The 19999-nt window shown below is 31.5% G+C and overlaps 3 protein-coding genes and 1 long non-coding RNA gene across 4 annotated transcripts; 2 read left to right on the plus strand and 2 right to left on the minus strand.

The window, feature by feature from the left end:
• The first annotated feature begins 267 nt into the window (after nucleotides 1-267).
• LOC129870646 (uncharacterized) lies at nucleotides 268-6194 on the plus strand. The gene is made up of 5 exons (XM_055945473.1): nucleotides 268-548; nucleotides 4619-4691; nucleotides 4806-4854; nucleotides 5336-5459; nucleotides 5951-6194. Exons 1-5 carry the CDS (start codon nucleotides 546-548, stop codon nucleotides 6056-6058), a joined length of 357 nt encoding a protein of 118 aa, XP_055801448.1. The 5' UTR covers nucleotides 268-545; the 3' UTR covers nucleotides 6059-6194.
• On the minus strand, nucleotides 6186-8894 carry LOC129870645 (1-aminocyclopropane-1-carboxylate oxidase homolog 1-like). The gene is made up of 3 exons (XM_055945471.1): nucleotides 8283-8894; nucleotides 6941-7262; nucleotides 6186-6514 (listed from the first exon to the last, which is right to left on the minus strand). The coding sequence occupies exons 1-3, from the start codon at nucleotides 8804-8806 to the stop codon at nucleotides 6251-6253; spliced, it is 1110 nt and encodes a 369-aa protein (XP_055801446.1). The 5' UTR covers nucleotides 8807-8894; the 3' UTR covers nucleotides 6186-6250.
• A 580-nt stretch (nucleotides 8895-9474) lies between these two features.
• Nucleotides 9475-12527, minus strand: LOC129870729 (1-aminocyclopropane-1-carboxylate oxidase homolog 1-like). Its single transcript, XM_055945579.1, has 3 exons — nucleotides 11840-12527; nucleotides 10720-11041; nucleotides 9475-10139 (listed from the first exon to the last, which is right to left on the minus strand). The coding sequence occupies exons 1-3, from the start codon at nucleotides 12358-12360 to the stop codon at nucleotides 9888-9890; spliced, it is 1095 nt and encodes a 364-aa protein (XP_055801554.1). The 5' UTR covers nucleotides 12361-12527; the 3' UTR covers nucleotides 9475-9887.
• Nucleotides 12528-16936: 4409 nt separating this feature from the next.
• On the plus strand, nucleotides 16937-19507 carry LOC129871696 (uncharacterized). Its single transcript, XR_008762294.1, has 2 exons — nucleotides 16937-17338; nucleotides 19132-19507. It is a non-coding gene; the product is annotated as an uncharacterized LOC129871696 (long non-coding RNA).
• The last annotated feature ends 492 nt before the right edge of the window (nucleotides 19508-19999 follow it).

Below are 19999 nucleotides of genomic sequence, written 5' to 3' on the forward strand. Positions count from 1 at the left end.
TGGGGCCCACTGAAAGTGGGCAGCCCACTAAATTTCTCCTATATAAATATGTCATATTGGCATGAAGAACTTAGAGCAGAAGAAAAAAAAAAACGTTACATTGTCTTCTCCATTATTCTTTCTTCCTTGGTTTTCCTTTTTTTACTCTCTCCGCTTTATTTCATTAAGATATAGAATATTTTATAACATACATTATTTATTAGGACATGAAACGATAAAATATGTAAAATTCATGCTCTTCTTCTATTTAAACCTTTTTTTATTGAAAACTTATTAGTCACCTTCTCCTTAATTTTCTCAAGATTGATTACATCCTAGTTTGAATTGACATGCCATACTTGTTAAGATGACTGTTTTTTCTTTTCATTGTTCGCGACTAATTTTTATTAAAGCTACATCTCAAAGCCGTGGAAGAAACACTTTTTTTTTAATTTTTTTTTAAAAAAAGAACCGGATCTAACTTTGTTACCAAAAAGGGGCAAAAGAAATTCACCATTGGAGTAGCTTGGAAGTTGAAATCCCATTGAAGAAGAAAAAGAAAAGAAATGGTAAGCTTCATTTTCTTTGACATTGTTGTTTTAACAGCATAGAGATTACCTTTTATTTCTGGTTCTTGATTCAGAGAAAAAAATGTTTCTTTTTTTTACTGTAAATTGTCAGCTATAATGGAGTGGAGCTCTTTAACCTAATTGGGAAGTTAAAAAAGATTTAATTTTGATAAATCTATGTGTTTATATCAATACTTTGATTCAGTTATTGTATTATTTTGTTGGTGCTACTGTTTTTTTCTTTATTGTTTTCAGCATGACCTTTTCGACTGTATTTGTTTTACATACTTGATGGGCTATCGAAAACAACCTATCCGCCTTCAAAAGTAAGGCTGCGTGCACCCCACCCACCTCAGACCTCGTTTGTGGGATTACACTGGGTATGTTGTTGATGTTGTTGTATGTATTTATACCAATTTAATGACCATCATAATAGAGTATGTAATGGTATTTGGCACCCACTTACTTAAATTTATGTTCTTGTTCATAGTCAATGTGCATATTTGTGCTCAAGACTAAAAGAGGAAAAGGGTAAGCTTTGTTTTCTTTGTAATTCTTTGACATTGTTGTTAACAACTTAGAATAACCTCCCATTTCTGGTTCTTGGTTCAGATAAAAAAAATGCATCTTTTTCACTGTAAATTGTAAGCTATAATGGAGCTCTTTCCCTAATTGGGAAGTAAACAAAGTTTCAATTTTGATAAATCTATGTATTTATACCAAGTTATTGTCCATCATCGTAGTGTCATGTGCTGGTACTCGGCGTCCACTTACTTAAATTTGTGTTCTTGATCATATACAATGTGCATATTTGTACTCAAGACTAAGGCAGCCTGGTGCACAAAGCATCCAACGTTAGCAAAGACGGGGAAGGATTGCACTCCAAGGGGTATGATGTGGACAACCTACCCTAATGCTCATTAGTGGTTGCTTCCACTTCTGGAACCCGTGACCTATAGGTCACACGGACACGGAGATAACTTAACTGTTGCCTTAAATGGGACATATTCAAGGGAGTTCTGTTAAGTTGAGAGAGACCTGCCCGTCTTTTTCTACATTGTGGAGTTGCCTTTTGATTTTTGGAGCATGTTTATGTGCATTTCTGGCCTCAAATGGGTCACTCCAAAATCAGTAAGGGAAGCATACAGGTCTTGGTGTTTGTGGAAAGTTGATAAATCCATCAAGAGTATCTGGTTAATGATACCTGTTTGCACATTTTGGAGTATTTGGTTAGAAAGGAATATAGGTGTTTTGATGGGGTCTCAACTCCCATAGATTCTTTAAAGGCTATATGTATTGCTAGTTTATTTTTCTGGTCTAGGTTGTATCCAGTAAATAGTCCAGATCAACTGCTGGACTTCATTAGCTCTGGCTTTGTCAGTTTTTGTATAGAAGCCAGATTTTTTTTTGGTAAGCTTCAATTACACATCTTGTAACCTATGCATCTTCTTGATGCTCTTCTAAATCACTTCATCGGAAAAAAAGGGTTGTTGACAATTTTCATTTTGATAATTTAACTATGCCCTAGTTAGGAGGTGTGAATGGTTGGATTTAGGGGTATGCGGAGGGGTGGGGGTAGACTGAAAAAAGTATTGGGGAGAGGTGATTAGACAGGATATGATACAACTTCGTATGACCAAGGACATGACCTTTGGGAGTGAAGGTCGCGTATTGGGTAGAAGGCTAGTAGGGGTAGAATGTTGTCTTTGCCTTGTGACGGTTTAAGGTTGGTCATAGGTCTAGTCGTGCCATTATTGTTGTGTTGTTATTGCTTTTCGATTATCACATTATTTTGCTACTGTTATTGTTTTTGTCTGGTAGAATTTACATTGCTCTTCATTTTAACCGCTATGCTATATCTATTGGTTTTTCTCTTACTTGGGGTTGATACGTTTGAGCCGAGGGTCTTTCGAAAACAACCTCTCTATCTCCATGAGGTAGTTGTAAGGTCTGTGTATACTCTACCCTCCCCAGACCCCACTTGTGGGATTTCACTGGGTATGTTGTTGTTGTTGTTGAAGCGAGTGAGTGCAGAACTACACCCACTACTATTGTGACATCGGGACCTGAAGTAGTATAATTGTGTAAAACATTTGAATCTTTTTAGCTATATGTATGTATGTAGTTCCAGCTAAACTTATCAAAAAAAAAATGTAGTTCCAGCAGCTTCCACTGAAAAAAGGGTTGATGTGCCTATGTCCATATGTCACATGGTGAACAGCATACCCGCAGGAATTTCAATGGTAGTTGCATGTAAGATCCACCATAACATATAACATGTTCTTACTGATAAAAAAAATCATATAACACATTCTTTCCACCTTGCGTGATCTTTCTCTTAGGTTTGATTAGTGTTTCAACACTAGTTAGCTGCTATTCTGGGATTGAGCTTATTCAGTGAAGTCCGCTGCATGTTTAGTTGCAGTTCTGCATACCCAACTTAAGGTCTGCGATTGGATTGATAGTCTTGATACAAGAACATCTCTGTTACTCAATCCATAGATGAACAAAAAGGAGATAACAAAAGATCTAGATGTATTCTGTTGGAAGGAGGATATCCGCTCTATGTATAAGAAAAACCTGTGTTATGGCTACCCTTTATGGGTTTAGATTACTTTCTTGTTGTACTTGGGGGGTTGTCTCTAAAAGGTAAGTACATTCTGGTTGAGTCAGTAGTGGTTAATTGTTTGCTAAACAGTCTCTTTAACTCATCTTGCCACACCGGATAACCTTTTTAGTTCATGAAACCGACTTTCACTTGCTCCACACTCCATGGAAAGGTGGTTAGTTGATTGAGTTTTCAGTTGTAACAATCTTTTTGACATAGTTAAAAGCAGCAATTATTCTTCCATCTGAATCTCATCCTTTCTCTTGCGAGTGGACTAAGAATTTTTCCATTTTCAAGTTCCTGAACCAAACATGAGTCTTTTGATTCATTTGGCTCTCACGCTCAATTACATAAGGTAAATTCTCATATTTTTTATGAATATAATAAGCCTACATTCTCTTCCTTGTTCATATTCCAAAAAGATATTTTTTATTTGGAGGACTCTTCTAACAAAATAAAAAATACTCCGTATGTAATTGTCAGCAAAGTTGTTTTTTTTCTTCCAAATCCAGAAAGCTCTTCTTACTTAGAATAGTTCGTCGATTCAAAATTAGATAAAGGGGGTAAAATCCCCCTTTTTACAATTTACAATAAATGGTTCAAATCATTTTATCCATATGAGTACCTATATCGATAAAATATTTATTTTGAGACCACCTCTGTATTAACATAGTGGACGAATGAGTATCATGCTGCGTCTAGACTTCAATGAGTTTGTTTTAACCATGTTAATAGTTTTGCTACAGTTTGAGCTAGTCGGACTATAATGTGGTCAATGTACTTATGTCCATAGAGATCAAAATATTTGACAGTGGCAGTACTATCCATTTGCTAACCACCCATGTTGAACAGCCAGTGTCAATATCCAAAGACCTGAGCTCAACTTCCTTCCACTAGATCTCATAGTCCAAAATTCGGTATTAACGTCAATGAAATTGAGGGCATGCATGTCCCCTGGTTTGATTAGATTGTTGACAAAGACATGCATGTCACCAGTTGCACCTAATCACGTTGCACTACCTTGGTGCTGACATGACGATAACATAGTACTGACTAACAATGAAATGTTGTTGATCGCGGAAGGTGAATGCTAACTTGACATTCTTGGTGATATACATTGATGATATCAATTTGAGAAAAATGTGGACTGATGACTTGATAGGTAGCATCTGGCTCACAAAAATTGGTGGTGCATGAGACGTGGTACAGGTGCCCCTTTGAACTCGAGTTTTTGCTATCATATTCATGTAATGAGACGAAACTCTTGATGTAACATCGGAGAATGGGAGAGCGACTTATTCTATTTATTTTTGTGAATTTGACATTCTCCCTCAGTAACAAAGACTGTCAACTATTTAACCTTGAACTTCAGTGCTATTTGTTACCTTATCTGCTTCGTGCCGTCATCTAATAGATGCCTCCCTTTCCAGTGTTGAATTCACTTATTTGGTGCTTTGGACAGGAAAAGGAAGCAAAGAAAGAAGGTTTCAGGAAGTATTTGGAGGCCAGTGGAGTTCTTGATGCTCTAACCAAAGGTGGTCTCTTACTTCTTAAGTTAGTATGGATGCTTACCTTTTATTTTATTTTATTTTATTTTTTTCTTTTGAAAGAGTTTGATCTCATTTTGTACATTTTTCCTGTCTTTGTAGTCCTTGTTGCACTATACGAGCAGAATGACAAACCTTCTTCAGCTCTTGAGTAAGTATTCTTAAAAAAGTATCAAACTCTGTCACATCCCATGATACAAAGTGCATGTTGTTTTCGATTTGGACTGTGTCTGTTTAATTTTGTCCTTCAAAGCAAAATGCTGTAGATGATTATTGATTAATAACATAGCTTGTAACTATAATATTGGGGTTGGCTGGAAAACTGATTGCATCATGGTTTCATCTCAAAAATACACATGCATGTTAATAAGCGCAAAGCTTTTGCTCAAATGTCTTCTTGGCATCTTTTTATGCTTTTATTGAGTCGAGGGTCTTTCGGAAACAGCCGTCCTACCTTGGTAGGAGTAAGGTCTGCGTACACTTTACCCTCCCCAGACCCCATGTTGTGGGATTTCACTGGGTTGTGTTGTTGTCGTCTTCTTGGCATCTCATTGTTGTGCTGATTATTGTTTTAGGGTCTTTCTGTGTTAGAAAACTTATGCTAAACGATCGTTTGGTTTCTGATCTCTCAGATTTGTCCAGCAAAAATTAGGTGGTCCATCACTGTCTGAATATGAAAAGCTACAAGCCGAGTTATCAGATCTGCAAATTAGATATAATGAACTCTCGAAAGAAAACCAAGAAAGATGCAGGGAGGTATGATTTGGTTCACTGTAATATCTGAATATTTAAGCTGTCTAGAAGTTCACATGATTGTTTTTGTTGTGTCGATCTACAAATGCACCAGTCCGTAGGTGTGAAATTATGGTGAATGAAGGTGCTAAATGAGCATGAGGTAGACCTAAATCACGTAAAAGGAACTTGTCTCGAAAGATATACAATTTCTTGAAATTAATGCAGACTTTGCCAAAGATAGGTCACAATGAACCAGAAAGATCCATACAAGTGATATCTACTAGTTAAGAATAGATTTTAGTCTTGTTAGAGGGCTTTTAATACTATTATTATATGTACTAATATTCATAAAGATATTGACTTACTCTTAATTCTATTTTCATTTGGTATGATGATGACAATGAGTTGAGCTTAAATGGAGAAGTGAGTATTCGTGTAGCCGACTCTGACATGTTTGGACTTAGACATAGTTATTGTTGTGTAAACTTTGTATATTTCTATTGTTGTTGCAGTTGGAGGAATTGAAACAAACACAAGCAGAAGCATCAGCTAATAAGGAGCCTGATGTAGGAAATACTCATGATGAAGAACTCAAGAGTACAGATGTTGTAAAGAGTTAAAAATGCCGTAGACTTATTGGAGCTGTTGTAATATCATTTGTTTGAGAGGAGTTTGATTTGTAATGACGATGGATCAAAAATCACGTGTCTACAACAATTTCATGAAAGAGTAGATACCAACTCCATCTATTTTCAAGCTTATTTTTTCAAACAAAAATGATTCAATATTCCAAGCACATATATACAGAGGTGTCAAATGGACGAGTTGAGCCTTAAATGGAGAAGTGAAGGGATAGCACCAAGTCCTTTGGAGTTGTAATGGGATACATAATCTCTCACTGTTGTTTCTTTGTACAAAGGAGGATTTTCATCAGACAACAATTCCTTTATTGGGCCATAAAGTCTATCAAATGGCTGAAATTGAGTTGTGAAAAAACATGCAACTGAAATCCTTGGCCCAATATGTTTTGACAATACTCTATGCTCAGCACTTTTGAACTTGTCATTTGATAGAAGCTGCAATATTGCAGAAAAATGATGTCAACAATAAACAAATGAAAATGTATATATAACTTAAACATATAATAAGCATTTGAAGCTTACTTACTGTCAAGGAAAAATTCAAAAATTAAACATAATGGATTCAAGATCTTGAGCTCTTTGAAACTATGGGTTCAAAACTTGACGTTTATACTATTTCTCATGATTTTTCACGTATATATTAATAGTCTATAACTCTACGCTGAAAATGATGTCTCCAATAGAACCTATCCTACCACTTTAGATTCGCCTCTGATCAAAGTCACTAGTGACTAAACATATGCAATCCAATTATCATTTAAAATAGTCGGTGAATGTATAATTCATGTATAACATGTATATAATCTATGTATATCAACTAAAAAAAGTAAACAATAAATCTGATCGGCTAGATATACTTGCCTGCAAAAGGTCACCAAGATTGATAACTAGGGCTCCAGTAACAGGATGAATATCAATCCATTGATTTTGGTGATAAATTTGAAGCCCACCAATTTGATCTTGTAGAAGAATTGTGAAGAAATCTGGATCAGTATGCTTAGTGATTCCAAGAGTCTTATTGGGCTCAGGACAAGGTGGATAGTAATGACAAAGAATGAAATGGCCTTTAGCACATTCCATGTCCAACAAGTGATTGGGCTTCAGCCCAAGTGCCTCTGCTAGTAACTCAAATATTGTATGGCCCAATCTTCTAACATGATCAGAATATTGAAGTAATTCCTCCCTAACAAAAGGACAATAAATAAATAAATATTCTTTCAGTTTCAATTTATTTGTCTTATTTTGACACGGAGTTTAAGAAAATAAAAAAGTCTTTTTAATTTTGTGGTTTTAAATTAAAAATATGTCAAATATACCAAGCAGTGGAGGAGCCACCTTGAGTTCAGGGAGTTCAGTCAAATCTCCTTGGGCGAAAAATTATACTATCTATACATAATTAAAATAATTTTTTATGTATATATAGTAGATATCGATCCCGTTCGACTAATTTGTATGTCTATTCTTTAGATTATGAATCCCTTAATGAAAATTTTGGCTCCGCAATCGATACCAAAATATCTTTTAATATTATAATATTAAATACGTCAGGTATAAAATTAGAATTAAAGAATCGTTAGGGGAAAAAAGAAAACATTACTAAAAAGAGAAGTGAATTTCCAACATCACCAAACCCTTTCTTTTCAAATATATATAAATATATATGAAACCACTTGCTTATTAATTTGAGGTAGATAACAATCAATTATTTAATTTCACTTTAATAAAAAGTAAGCCACAAAAGAAGAGCAAAAAAAAAACAACAACATTTTCTCCACTAACTAATTAATTAGAAAAGGAATCCCAAGTTGCATAGTTTATACTTTTTCCATTGCAATTGGGCACACTTTTCGCTTAAGAGTTAATTTATCTAATCTTTAAAATTATATTAAATTTAAATTAATTTACATTTTTAAAAATTAATATATAAATATTCAAATTATATAAAATACTATATAAGTTATAATTTTTTTTATATTAATATGCATGATCTACAAATAATTCTTTATCTGAAAACACATAATCAAAGGGATTAGAGTGATTTTTGAATAGGAAAAAGAGTAGATCATATACTAATTTATATCTTGAAAATGAAAAGATGTCATGTAAATTGAGACGGAGAGAGTAATTAAATTATATACCTTTGTTAGAACAACCCAAATTTCTTACATCATATCATCAAAGAAGAATTTAGGTGAAAACTTACCTGCATATTTCTGGTAATTCATCATTAGTAGGAGGATTAGGAGCCATAACACAAGCTAAAGTATCCCTCCAATTTGCAGCTTTAGATTGATAAAGATCAAAATTACTATTAAATTTCACTTTCTTCAAATTATCCCTTGAATAAAATTCCATTTTTATCTCATTTGATTGTTCATTGAAACTTCTAACTCCACCAATCATCTCATTCATAACATGTTGAGGCACACCATGGTTCACAACTTGAAAAAATCCCCAAGTCTTACATGCCTCACTAACCTCTTCAACAATTCTTCTGCGTCGAAAATCATCTCCGTTTATATCCTCAAGATTTATAATCGGGATTTGAACGTTAACTTCTATATCTGAACATGAATTAAGATTCTTAGCACTGAACTCATTTTCTATTAAGGCCGGTGTAACGAAGAATTCAGGAATACGAACTATCCCTGTATCGACCAGTCCTTTTACACCAGCCTTTGTATCATCAAAGGCCTTTAGTTCTTTTGCTCGATCAGTGTCTACCATTTTTTTCTTCTTTTTGTAAGAGAGAATTTTGTGGTTATATTAAGCTTTTGATTATTTTGTAGTTCTAAAAATAGGAGTAGAAGATAAGGGGATGACAAAAAGGACAAAATGTGTCATATTTATTTCCACACCAACCACAAAATTATTGCAATCCGTGTCAAAGTAGTTATTATATTTCGGTTCTTGAAGATTAATTTAATTTTTTGTCGTTGTTTCATCGAAAACCAATTTGATTATTTTTTGAAATTAAATTAAATTAATTAAGTATATTATATTAAAATTTAATTATTTAAGATTGAAAAAAAATACTCTTCGTTATAATTTTTTCATGTAAATTTAGCGAAAATAAATTATCAATCAAAATTTACTTTGTTTGACTATCTAAAATCCAATTCTTTTTTATTATTTTTTAAAATACTTTTCTAGGAGCTCCAACTTGAATTTACGATCTTAGAATTGAAAATTAGGGGTGCTTACGATTTGAGTAAAACTCTCTTATATCTATTAAAAAAATAAAAGTTTATAACAGAATTTATCTTGTGTAAAATCAAAAGACAAGAGTTAAAAAACAAGAGAAAAGAGCTACAATATAAATATTTTAAAATATGGTGCGACGTACGAATGATATATACACTAATTGTATAAAAATCATAAATACTTTAGCAAAGTTCAAGACTTAGACAATTTAGCAATTTCAACAATTATATTCAAATCATGAAGTACCAAATCATGCATTACAATCTTTTCGCACATACATAAAATCTTATTTAATACGATAGTATAAAAGATCACAAGATAACTTAAAGCTCGTCACATCTCGAATTTTATTTTATCGTTAATCATGATTTAAAATCATGTCCAAATGAACCCTAAAAGCTCGAATTAATTGTAAGTGACTTGGAGAGCGTTGAAGTTTGCTTCTTTGGAAGACTTTTTTTGGTCATAAGTACGATCAGTTTTTAATAGAACCGATCTTATATATTCTGAACAATCGGAATTTTGTACTTTCATCAGATCCTCCCTATCTCCTGACCGAACTTGTATAGGTTGATGTGTGAAAAATACTATTCACTTTTCCAGTCTAGAGTCTTAAATGGAGAAGTGAAGGGAGAGCACCAAGTCCTTTGGAGTTGTAATAAGACACATAATCTCTCACTGTTGTTTCTTTGTACAAAGGAGGATTTTCATTTGACAACAATTCCTTTATTGGGCCATAAAGTTTGTCAAATGGCAGAAGTTGAGTTGTGAAAAAACATGCAATTGAAATCCTTGGTCCAATATCTTTTGCCAATACTCTATGCTCAGCACTTTTGAACTTGTCATTTGATAGAAGCTGCAATATTGCGGAAAAAATGAGTTTAAGTTATATACATCGTTAATATATATTTTTTACAGCATCTGTTCACACAAAAGATATCTGCAAATAGGCATTTATTTAATATAGAAATTTATAATCTTGAACATAAGGTAGGTTACTTGCTACCATAGGTAAAGTTGATATGATAGTATGTAAATTAAAAGTATATAATTTAAACTCATATAGAATATTTCATATTTACTGTCAGAGATAAATTCAAAATATTAACTTGTAGTGATAGAGTCAGAGGTGATTCCTAAAGTAAAAAGAAGCGTTTGAAACCTAATATGAGAACTGCGCGCTAGCTAAAAGCCGAAAGGTACTTTTGCTATTTAAAGCCCCAAAACTGTCATAGCAAGCCACCCCAACGTGTCCAATCGAACTCACTCCTAACACTCTAAATCCACCTCTGATCAAGTTAGATCCCTAGCAATTTTAAAATAGTCATCCATCCAATCATTTAAAATACTCGGTGAATATATAATTCATGTATATAATCTATATATATCAACTAAAAAACAACAAACAGTAAATCTGACCGGCTAGATATACTTGCCTGCAAAAGGTCACCAAGATTGATAACTAGGGCTCCAGTGACAGGATGAATATCAATCCATTGATTTTGGTGATAAATTTGAAGTCCACCAATTTGATCTTGTAGAAGAATTGTGAAGAAATCTGGGTCAGTATGCTTTGTTATTCCAAGAGTCTTATTGGGCTCAGGACAAGGTGGATAGTAATGGCTGATTATGAAATGGCCTTTTGCACAGTCCATGTCCAATAAGTGATTGAGCTTCAGCCCAAGTGCCTCTGCTAGTAACTCAAATACTGTATGGCCCAACTTTCTAACATGCTTAGAATATTGAAGTAATTCCTCCCTAACAAAGAAAAAACAAAACAAGAAGATAGTCACACATTCAAAGCAAAACACAATAGAAAGAAAAAAGTTGTAGGCATCTTATCTTTTGAGTATTATATTAAAACAAACATTTTATCTTTTCTGTGTAGTTTGTGGACTATTGCATAATAGCGGGTTTATTCAGTACGCAACCAAAGAAAAGTGGTTGCGAATTTCCTGAGGGTTCAAGAAAATAACATTTTTGCGATAGTCAAAGATAGAGTAAGTTGTTTCACTAAAAAAAAAAGAGAGACAGAAAAAGGAAACAGGAAAATATACCTTATCTTTGAAAATTGAACCACAAAAAATTCTCCACTTAACTAAAAATAATTTAAAAAGTGCAATGTACAAAACATCTTACGTTCACGTGGGGTTTGGTGAAGGATTGTATCCCGAAGGTCATAATATAGATAGTCTGTTCTAAATTCTAATGCAAACATTATTCATTGTTTCGATAGTAACAAAATTCTCTCCTTCACAAAAGTCTCCACTAACTTAAGTAAAAATAGAAGCATATTTGTGGCGTACAGTTTATAAGTCATATTCTCTGTTAGAAAATATATTCAATATAATTTCATATGTGGGGAAAGTGGACTGTGTGCATAAGTAGAATGTTTCCGATCGACTCTAGTATAAAGCATTTCAAAGCAGGTATGAAAAGGAAATACAATAGTGAAGAAGTAAATAATGTGAAAAAGAATAGTAACAACAACAAATATTTACTCTATCAAAGAAGGTATTAGTAGAAAATGGTTTTACTTCATAAAAATTATATTACCTGCATGCTTCTGGTAATTCATCATTAGTAGGAGGATTAGGAGCCATGAGACAAGCTAATGTATCCCTCCAATTTGCAACCTTAGATTGATAAAGATCAAAATTACTATTAAACATCACCTTCTTCATAGGATCCATTGAATAAAATTCCATCTTTATATCATTTGGTTGCTCATGGAAACCTCTGATTCCATCAATCATCTCATCCATAACATGTTGAGGCACACCATGATTCACAACTTGGAAAAATCCCCATGTCTTACATGCCTCACCAACCTCTTCAACAATTCTCCTACGTCGAAAATCGCCTCCAATATTTATACCCTCGAGATCTATAACCGGGATTTGAACATTGTTGTTTGAGCATGAATCAAGATTTTGAGTACTGAACTCATTTTTTGTTATGGCCGGTGTAACAAAGATCTCGGGGATATGAACTATCCCCGAATCGACTAGTCCTTTTACACCGGCCTTTGTGTCATCAAAGGCCCTGAGATCTTTTGCTCTATCATAGTTGGCCATTTTTGTTAAGAGGAGAGTTTTTGATTGTGTTTTGTAGATCTAAAAATAGGAGTGGAAGATAATGGACGACAAAAATGACAAATATGTGACTAATAATTAATTTGTGACATTGACTCAAACGAGACACCTACTACGAAATACTTTAATGCGGAAAGCACCATTTTATTAGAAATACACCAATAATAACGAGTAGATATCACTTATATGGATCTTATTCTTTCATTGTATTTTATTTTTATATCTAAGTCTTGCAACATTGATATCGAGAATTTATAGATCTTTTGAGATAACTTTCTTCTATGCGATTTTAGGTCTATCTTATCTCCTTTTAACACCTTGATCACATACCATAGTTTCATAGTTACGGATCGGGGCACTTGTAGGTCAACACATGATATGTCTAAAACATCTCAAACGACCTCTGGTATTTTAATATCCTCAATGAATGCTACTTACACCTTCTAGAGAATGTAATCATTTTAATCTTATTTATCGAGTCTTGTATAAGAGCACATTCATCCTAGCATCAGTATCGCTGTATTAATAACTCTTCTTTTGGAGACGTTGGAATTTACCAGCTCAATATTAACTACCATATATAATTATTCTATATTAAAAAAATGTTTAAATTGCCACTTCGAAAGGGAAAAAGTGTTAAAGACATTATAAACAAAACGAAAAGGAAATCAAGAAGGATTTTCGAGGCGTAAAATCGATATACAGATTGAGAAAAATACCAACAATTCTTTTGTACATTTATTTAATCAAACTTAAACATAAAAATACATATTGTATGTGTTAGAAATTATATATCAAGAACACAAATTTTATATGAAGAAGAACATCAAGATGAAGGTTTGGTAATATGAACAAAGAAGACACAGTTGAAGGCTTAAAATAGGTGCAAAACGCTTTCTTGAAAATGATATTTGCTCTATGGGATTAAACAAATAGTTTTAGTGGATATGACAAGCATATGAATTTCTGTACTAAGCAAATAGTGAAGAAATCCTATTGAAAAGCAAGAACTTGGACTTGATCTTTTGGAGTAGAAAATAATTCTTTAAAAAATATTGTAAAGAAAAATATTTTATAAAGTTATGTAGGAATCTACCGAATGTTAGACTTAAAATAGAATTGATGGTAACAATGAATAAAAGGACACACCCTTTTAAGAAAAACACATCCTTTCATTTAAAATACAAATCTAATTTAATTTAAACAAAATTTCAACAATATGAATATATACAAAATCAAGTATCATATTAAAGATGGCCTAGCTAGGGATAAGTTGGTGGTGGCGTTACGAGCGAAGACAACGACGGTGGTGGTGGTGGTGGAGACACCGGTGGCTTATAAGTACGTATCGGCGGATTACGTCTCGGAGACGGTGGTGGCCGGTAAGGTGGTCGACGACCAAACACAACTGCAGGACCTAAGGGCTTCTTGTTTATGTTGCACAATTTCCATGAGGAAGCAAAATCTTGGATCAAAAGAAGCAAAATAAAGTGGAGAGCTATTTTCATTGTGACTTATATTATGAGAAGGGACGGAGCTACAATATTAGATAATATTAGGTAAAGGATATGTAGGAATTCAATAACTTTTGTTTATCGTTAAATATGTATAAATATCTAGTTGTTCACAATAACTGTTGAAGGGTGTGACTTAGAATGATCATATTTTTATTTACTTAGTTATATTCTCAATTTACTTTTCATGTGTCGGTGGCCTGATTTTTTTTTTGTTTATGGGCCAAACTTTTAAAGTTCATTTTGATAATGGGTGGTGATGATTGATTTAATCCCAGGATTTATATCTGCATGCTCTAAGCTGATAGAGAGATCACATCTCTAATTTGCTTTATTATATTTTCAATATGCTTCTCACATAAAGATTTGATTTCTTTTTCATGAATCGTGCAATTTCTTTTTAATAATAGGTGATGGTGTGATTAGATCCGAGAACCTTTTCATACTATGATATAAACTTGATTTTAGATGAGATCTGATTACATATTTAAACAATAACTAAAATAAAATTAGAATTTTATGACAAATTTAATATTTATAAACTTTAAATCATGATTTCAACTCAATCAACCAAAAGATAAACTATGAGAATCTTTGACAAATTAGCTTAGAAATTGGAAAGTGGGATAAGTGATGTGCTCAAAATATTCCCTTGGGTGGTTGGAAGTTAGGTGAAGTGGGAATTAATAGCAGTGTTAATAAAACATTTTTTTTTTTTTGCTCTTCTAAGTCAAACTAGCTAGATTTCAAAATATTAGAAAAAGAGATATTTATCTTAGCCAAAAGAGAGAGAGAAGTGAGAACTAGCCACAAACTTTATCCACGTAGAGGTGTTTATTGTTTGGGTAAAAATCGATTAAAATCAAAAAATTAAATTAAATAAATTATTTTGTATTTTGTTTGGTATTATATTTTCAAAAATTGATAATATTTAATTTGTTTTTTGTTTTATTATAAAAAATGAAGGAATAATCGAATTGAACCAAATCGAAAAATTATATACATATTTTTTTTATAATTATATATACATAATACATTTTTATGATTTCTTTTTATGAAAAAAATAGAGCATATGCGTTTTTTATTTGTGTAATAATAATATTAGCTTATGCATTATTTAGTAAATTTATGTTTAATACATTTAATTAACTAACAGTTTAAGCAAGAAGTTAAACATAATTGAAATTCTGGTATAAGAATTATAAGATCCAATATGGCACGAAGACAATTTGTTTCTTTTTGAACGAATTGTTGTCTTTTTTCTTTCTTTCAAATAATAGTTAATAACTAAATAACCGAATCAAATCGAATCAAAATCAATAACAATCAAATCGATTGATATATATTTAATTTAATTTAATTTAATTTAATTTAATTTTAATAATTTAAAAAATTAATTAAATTAATTAAATTTTAATTTTAAATAATACCAACCTAAACCAATCGGTGAACACTCCAACTAATATGTCAGTGAATTGTTCGTAGCTAATAAATATTTTTAAGTTCAACGTTCAAAGTCTACTTTTGCACCTTCAATTTCTCTACTTTCCTCTTGAAAAATATACTATATTCCAAATTATATTTTTTCTTTTTAATTTATACCTAGCACAAAGTTCAACGTAAGCCGCAAAGGTTGAAATTTATTAAAAGTTTGACTCTATCCAGACCAATAGTGTAATTGTTTTTATTTTTTCTTGTGAAATATTTTTTATACATATTAATTTAATCAAAATATTTGTAGAAAAGATTATTATATAATTTTTAATAAAAAATAATTTTAATATTTTTGAGATAATATCTTTTATATATATATATTACTCAGAGAATGTTAAGAGCTTGGGGTCAAGCTATTTGCTTAGTCATCCCAAGCTTCTCACATAATTAAATATTTTATTTAATATTTTAATAATAAATTATTTGATCATTTTCACTATTTATACTTAATAATTTTGTTTTAACTTATTTGTCTTATTTTCATTTTTAGTATGTTATATATTTAAATTATAAAAAATTATATTATAAATTATAGTAATTAACAAGTTAAAATATTTTTAATACATATTAATATTTTGATTGACTCTCAAATTTTATATGTGCCGCATAAATTGAGACTGATGGTGTAACATATATTATTTTTAAATTACATAAAAAATACTGTAAATCATAATAATTAACAACTCAAATTATATAAAAATCAGAAGACAGACACATAAATTGAGACAAATACAGTAACATATATTGGGCTGCTTAGGATTAGTTAGAGAATTGTTCAATTTGTCCTTCTACTTCAATTTCCTCTATTAATTATATTTAGTACCTTCTACGCTTTAATTTATTTTTTTTACTTTCCTTTTAAGTATGTTATATATTTAAAAAAATTGCAAAAAAATAGTATTATAAATTAAAATAATTAACAACTTAAAATATTTTTAAAATATATTAAAAATTTGATTGACTTTCAAAATTTCATACGTATTTACATAAATTGGGACAGAATGTAACATATATTATTTGAAATTTACATAAAAGTACTATAAATCATAATAATTAACAATTTAAAATAATTAAAAATCGTATAAAAAATTTGATTGACGATCCTAATTTCTTCTTTGCTGCATAAATTGAGACAAATAAAATAACATATATTGAGCCCGTACTTAAGCGATTGTATCTAGTATATATATATATATATAATGAGAAGTCAAATGCAAAAGAAGTTTTTGGACTAATTCCTTTAATCAAAGAAAGAATAACGCGGTATTTTGACTATCACGAAAGATCTACATGAAAACAAACAAAAATATGGATAACTATAATTACAAGTTGTACTTTAAGAGTACCACCTTTGTTAGGAAGCATTTTATCTTTAATATGAGATTTTTTGATGTAAATTCAAATTTAATCAAACTTCAATATAAATATCGGATATCAAATAAAAAAAAAAGGTTGTAACTAAAAAAATGCCTATAGACAAAAGAAAATATTTATTTGTACAATGGTCCTTCAAACAATCTTTAATTTTTATCCTTAATTAACGCACAGCACCAACTTATAAAACATTATAATATGAAAATCCAATAATTGAACCAATTCTTTCATCAAACACCAATATATAATTTTGAGAAAACTTATTAGTTTCATACTTCACAATATTTGAAAGAATGAGGCTAAATATAATTTCATGTCTATTGATATTTTTGTTCATCCATGACTTAGTCATGATGAACAAATTTTCTAGTAGCCTTTGTGTGGAAGCAAGGTCCCTCCAATATTATTCTTCCTACAAGGAATTGTTCAAATCTCAACACATGGTGGCTAGAAAGCTAAGAGGGTACAAGAGAAGAATCATACCAACACCATCACCACCAAAACCTAATTTTGAAATTCATTGGAGTCCTCCTCCTCCTCTTCAACCTCCACCATCAGGGTCGAAGATACAGTATTAGGTATGGATTCAGACGAACTCACTAGTTTTGTTAAGATATTATATTAGTATTTGAAAATATATTGAAGTAAGAAGAGATATGAATTTTGATGACAAGTTCAATAAACTTCAGATTCTGTTTAGCCTTTGTCCACTGGTGCCAACAAGATACACATACTCCACCATATATTCTTGGCAACACTGTTGCTAATATTTTCAAGATTTAAAGGCGAAATCGGAATTTGAAATTTGTAGATTCAATAATTGTGTTTTCATTTAGTAGCTAGTAATTGGATTTGTTTTGGTTCTTTTTATATGAGTACTTGTATTTTGATTTTGGGAGAATCGGTTTGTGATTAAACTTATTTTGTAGGGATAATATCACTTTTGATTCTTAGTTACTGTAAATTCTAATTTTCATTTTTATCAGTTTATAAAATTGTTTGTGTTTTAATTTGGTCTCTTTATGTGACATATTTACATTAAGAATATTTTTAGAACTATAATACTTTTAAATATAGAGTAACAATACAAAACTTATCATGACACATAAATACTTAAATGATGTAACAATATGCAATTTAAATTTATAAAGATTCATAAGCAGAAATATCAAGGGGTGCATTTTCATAAAAGAAATTTCTGGATTACGTATAAATGTTCCTTTCAATTTTTTTTCTACTTACTAAATATTTATGAACTTTTAATTTTGAAAATTTGTCCATCTATTAAGGTGTGAAATCAACCATGACAAACAAGATTATCTGACTATACTATAACACAAGTAACAAAGTCAAAATCAAAGAAATTTGTTGTATTTTGACTAATTTTCCATTAAAGAATCAGCAGGAAATTAAATGAACAAAAAAGTATATATGATCGACTTATATATTTGTATATATTAACACAAGTTGTAGTAAACAATCAAATGACCAAAGAAAATTAGCAAAGGGACATTGTATTCTTTAGTAGTTCACAATATTTGGAAGGATGAAGACACATATAATTTTATGTATATTAATATCTTTGTTCATCCATAATGAATTATTAGTCATGGTGGACAAATCTTCTAGCAACCTTTGTGTGGAAGCAAGGCAATTTTCATACAATGAATTGTTTAATTCTCAACATAAGGTGGCTAATATTTGGTAGCATATTTGTAGGAAAATAATTATCATATAACTCTTTATATATTTGGTAACATATTTGTAGGGAAATAATTACCATATAATTCTTTATATATTTGGTAGCATATTTAGGAGATATTTAGTTTCCTTATTTTAATATTGTATCACATATATATTCTCTCTTGGGGAATAAATAAGGGAGAGTCAAGATTGTACAGTTCTTTTCATGGTATCTGAGCCAAAAAAAATTTCATCATCGTAAATTTCCATGACTGATGACGACGTACCTCCTCCACCACCATTAAATACCGCTGCCGTGGGTCAACACTTTACTTCCGATCAATGAAAGGCTATTATGGGATTTTTTGGTAATGCTATAATTCCAGAAAATTGCTTGAATGGTAAGTTTGACGTTTCTTCTTGGATTATTGACACCGGTGCTACTCATCATGTTACCGGTGAGAAATATTGGTTGTTTGATGTTCATACTGTCGATTGTCCTGTTGGTTTGCCTAACAGTGAAAAGGTGTTTGCTTCTTTGGAAGGTTCCGTTTGACTGTCAGATAAAATCACCTTACATCATGTCCTTTATGTGCCTTATTTACTTCGCAACTTTCTCTCCGTCCTCCAACTTACTGATAATTTACGCACTATTATCTTTTTTAATTCTTATATGTGTACTATTCAGGACCCACTGAAGGAGCTGATTGGAACGTGAATTAGGAGGGACGGACTATACTATTTTAGCAAATCAGACGTGGTGCAACATGTGTCTACTGTCATGGCAGCGTTAGCATTGGAATTGTGGCATCGACGATTGGGGCATCCTTCCGAAAGAGTAGTTAAGTTGCTTCCTCATGTTAGTAGTGATAAGAATAGTTTAGCAAATGATTGTGAAGTGTGTTTCCATGCTAAGCATCCTAGAGACAAATTTCCTTTAAGTGATAATAAAGCGTCTAGAATATTTGAAAAAATACATTGTAATTTGTGGGGTCCATATCGACATGTTTCGTCGTGTGGAGTTCGTTATTTTCTAACAATTGTTGATGATTTTTTTCGAGCTATTTGGATCTACTTGTTGGTTGATAAAACAGAAGTGTTTCAGATGTTTATGACTTTTGTTGCTATGGTTGATCGACAATTTAATTAAATAATTAAAGTTGTACAATGTGATAATGGTATCGAATTTAATTATTTCATCGATTATTTTTCCACCACTGGTATTCTGTTTCAAACCTCTTGTGTGGGTACTTTGCAACAGAATGGGAGAGTAGAGAGAAAGCATAAACATGAGTTGAATGTTGCACGGGACTCTAAGATTTCAGGTCAATTTGCCTATTTTTTTCTAAGGTGAATGTGTTCTTGCTTCATCTCATTTCATAAATCGTACCCTCACACCCAATTTAAAAAATAAAACACATTTCAAAATTTTATTCAATAAACCTCCTTCTTTTGATGCTATTCGTACCTTTAGGTGTTTGTGCTTTGCTCATAATCAAAAACTTCAGGGTGACATATTTGCTAGTCGAAGCATAAAGTGTTTGTTTGTGGGATAT

Source organism: Solanum dulcamara, chromosome 10 (assembly GCF_947179165.1).
Source record: "Solanum dulcamara chromosome 10, daSolDulc1.2, whole genome shotgun sequence".
Lineage (NCBI taxonomy): Eukaryota > Viridiplantae > Streptophyta > Magnoliopsida > Solanales > Solanaceae > Solanum > Solanum dulcamara.